Source organism: Mesitornis unicolor, unplaced genomic scaffold, assembly GCF_000695765.1.
Source record: "Mesitornis unicolor isolate BGI_N332 unplaced genomic scaffold, ASM69576v1 scaffold30031, whole genome shotgun sequence".
In the NCBI taxonomy this organism is placed as follows: Eukaryota; Metazoa; Chordata; class Aves; order Mesitornithiformes; family Mesitornithidae; genus Mesitornis; species Mesitornis unicolor.
This window is the reverse complement of record NW_010166230.1, coordinates 1-3,177: the sequence shown is the minus strand read 5'-3', so window position 1 is coordinate 3,177 and position 3,177 is coordinate 1. Positions and strand designations below refer to the sequence as shown.

The window sequence follows — 3,177 nt, the reverse complement described above, 5'->3', positions numbered from 1 at the left end:
GCCCCAGTATTCCCATCCCACAGCACCATGGTCCCCCAGTATCCACATCCCCTGGTCCCTCAGCATCCCCATTCTCTGGTATCCCCATATCCTGGCACTCTGGACCCCCAGTATCCCCATCCCTTGGTACCCCCATTCCATAGCACCCTGGTCCCCCAGTATCCACATCCCCTGGTCCCTCAGCATCCCCATTCTCCAGTATCCCCATTTCCTGGGACCCTGGTCCCCCAGTATCCCCATCCCATAGCACTCTGGTCCCCCAGTATCCCCATCCCCTGGCAACTCCATCCCCAGCCCCTCATTCCCCCTCACCCACCCAAATTCCCACCTTTGAAGCGCCCGGCCGCCGTTTTCCAGAGCATGCAGCCGCTGTGCACCAGCTTCCTCCGCAGGAGCTCATCTTTGCCGAAAACGCCGGCGCGGCTCTCCCAGGGCAGCTGCACCTTGGCGCGCCCGTCCACGCGCCGGTAGACGTCCCACAGCCGCGCGTTCATCTCGCACGTGTGCACCTCCTCGTTGATGGACGAGATCAGCTCCTTCACCAGCTTCAGCGCCCGCGACAGGTCCGCAGAGTCCCCCTCGTTGTCTGGGTTTGGATGGGGGACACGGTCAGGGCTGGAAATGCCCCCCTTCCCAGCATGGCAACCCCTCCCCGTGCCGCTTGTCCCCAGCCCTGATACCTTTGGAGTTCTTCAGGATGCGCTCGATGAGCACCGGGTACTTGGTGATCCTCTGTGTCACCAGCAAAATGCACTCGGGCACCCCGTGACGCCGCAGCAGCGGGGACCGCGTCATCCTCTGGGTGGCCGGAGGGAGGGGAACAAGCACAGGACACCCCGTTAGCAGCGGCCACATCCCTTGAGCTCATAACCCCGTCAAGAGGCAGCGCAGGCAGTTGGGGAAACTGAAGCATGGAGCTGGCAGAAGGGTTTTCCATAAAGCCTGGACCCTGACACCCACATGGGAGGGGTGGTCACAACCCCATTAAAAGACAGTTGGGGAAACTGAGGCACGGAGCTGGCAGAAGAGTCTTCCACAAAGCCCGGATGCCGACACCCACCCAGGTTAAGGGGCAGTGCAGGCAGTTGGGAAACTGAGCCACAGAATTGGCAGACGGGTTTTCTACAAAGCCCAGATCCTGACACCTAATCAGGAGTGCTCACATCCCCATTAAGAGGCATTATAGGCAGCTGGGGAAACTGAGGCACAGAGATGGCAGATGGGTTTTTCCACAAAGCCCGGATCCTGACACCCAACCAGGGGCTAAGAGGCATTACGGGCAGTTGGGGAAACTGAGGCACTGAGATGGCAGAAGGGTTCTCCACAAAGCTTGGGTCCCAACACCCACACAGGGGTGCTCATCACCCCATTAAGAGGCGCTACACGCAGTTGGGGAAACTGAGGCACAGAGTTAGCAGAAGGATCTTCCATGAAGCCCAGCCCCTGACACCCATGCGGAGCTAAGAGGCAGTACAGGCAGTTGGGGAAACTGAGGCACAGAGTTGGCAAATGGGTTTTGCATAAAGCTTGGACCCCAACAGCCACCCAGGGGTCCCCCCAGCGTGGCGCGGGCATGGGTGCTCACCCGGATGAACTGCTGGAAGCGCTTGTCACGGGCCAGCAGGTCCTTGTACTCCTTGACAGCTTTGGTGTGCTTGCTGCAGAACTCAGAGTAGGCTTTCTTCAGCAGCTCCGCGCTGGCACCCGAAAACTGAGACGGGCAGAGACGAGGGGACATCAGCGAGCCCGTATGTCTCCCGCCAGCACCCGGTGGGCCTGGGGACCCCGCGGCGCCCCCACCTGGTTGACGAGGATGTCCCCCAGGCGATTGATGACGAAGTTCTTGTTGCTGTCGTGGGCCAGGGAGTCCCTGCGGCGCTCCAGGAGCTGCGCCAGGAAGCGCTCGTGGAGCTGGCTCAGCTCGTCCACGCACGGGAAGATCCTCTGCACCACGGCCGGGTCCACCTGCAGGTCCTCCAGCATGGCCGTGCGGAACAGGCTGGCCATGATCTTCAGCGTGCGCACGTGGTGGATCTCCGTCTGGATCAGCTCTGCCACGGGTGGGACGGGTGAGGGGACAGCCCCGTCCCCACCGTCATCAGGTGTCCCCAGCTCTTCATTGCCATCCCCCTGTCCCCTACCCTGCCCCTGTGTCCCCATCTCTGCAGCTCTGACCTGTCCCCCTATCCCCGACCCTGCCCCTGTGTTCTCATGTCTTCATCCCTGTCCCTGCATCTCTGACCCATCCCTATGTCCCCTACTGTGTCCCTATTCTTGAGTCTCTGACCCATCCCTATGTCCCCTACCCTGCCCCTATGTCCCCATCTCTTCATCCCTGTCACACCCCTATGTCCTCTACACTGTCCCTATGTCCCCATCCCTGCATCTCTGACCCATCCTTACGTCCCCTACCCTGTCCCTGTGTCTCTGACCTGTCCCTATGTCTTCATCCTTGCATCTCTGACCCATCCCTATGTCCCCATCGCTATCCTGTGTCCCCATCTCTACAGCTCTGACCTGACTCCTACCCTGCCCCTGTGTCCCCATCTCTTCATCCCTGTCCCTGCATCTCTCACCTGTCCCTATGTCTCAGTTCCTGCAGCTCTGACTTGTTTCTATGTCCCCTTCCCAGTCCCTGTGTCCCCACCCCTGCATCTCTGACCCATCCCAGTGTCCTCTACCTTGTCCCTGTGTCCCCATCCCTGCAGCTCTGACCCATCCCAGTGTCCCCTTCCCTGTCCCTGTATCTCCCTCTCTTCATCCCCATTCCTCCATCTCTGACCCATCCCCATGTCCCCATCCCTGCACCTCTGACCTGTCTCCATGTTCTCTGCCCAGTCCCTGTGTCCCCATCCCTGCATATGTCCCTACCCTTTCCCCACATCCCCCATCTCTCCATCCCTCTTCCTCCATCTCTGACCCATCTCTGCACCCCCTAACCCATCCCTCCACCCCCTGTAACCCCTGTACCCCATGTCCCCGTGTCCCCCTGCCCCATCCCGCCGTCCCCTCACCATAGATGACGTCCTGGCGCTTCATGACGTCCATCTTGTGCTGCTGCAGGTAGCTGTTGTCCACGGCCAGGCTCCACGAGTCCGCCTCAAAGTCCTTCCCGTCCGTCTCAAAGTCGCTCAGCAGTTGGTTGAGGATCACGTCGGGGCCTGCGTGGGACGGTGG

The 3,177-nt window shown here is 60.6% G+C and overlaps 1 protein-coding gene across 1 annotated transcript in view; it reads right to left on the bottom strand.

Moving 5' to 3' along the window:
- ARHGEF2 (Rho/Rac guanine nucleotide exchange factor (GEF) 2) overlaps positions 1-3,162 on the bottom strand; it is a gene marked incomplete at both ends in the record, with an annotated part of 3,899 nt that extends 737 nt beyond the window's left edge. Inside the window, 5 exons of the mRNA XM_010194900.1 lie at positions 329-586; positions 681-798; positions 1,586-1,711; positions 1,801-2,051; positions 3,015-3,162. Coding sequence (XP_010193202.1) covers positions 329-586; positions 681-798; positions 1,586-1,711; positions 1,801-2,051; positions 3,015-3,162 — 901 coding nt within the window. The remainder of the gene's footprint in view (positions 1-328; positions 587-680; positions 799-1,585; positions 1,712-1,800; positions 2,052-3,014) is intronic.
- Between the last annotated feature and the right edge of the window lie 15 nt (positions 3,163-3,177).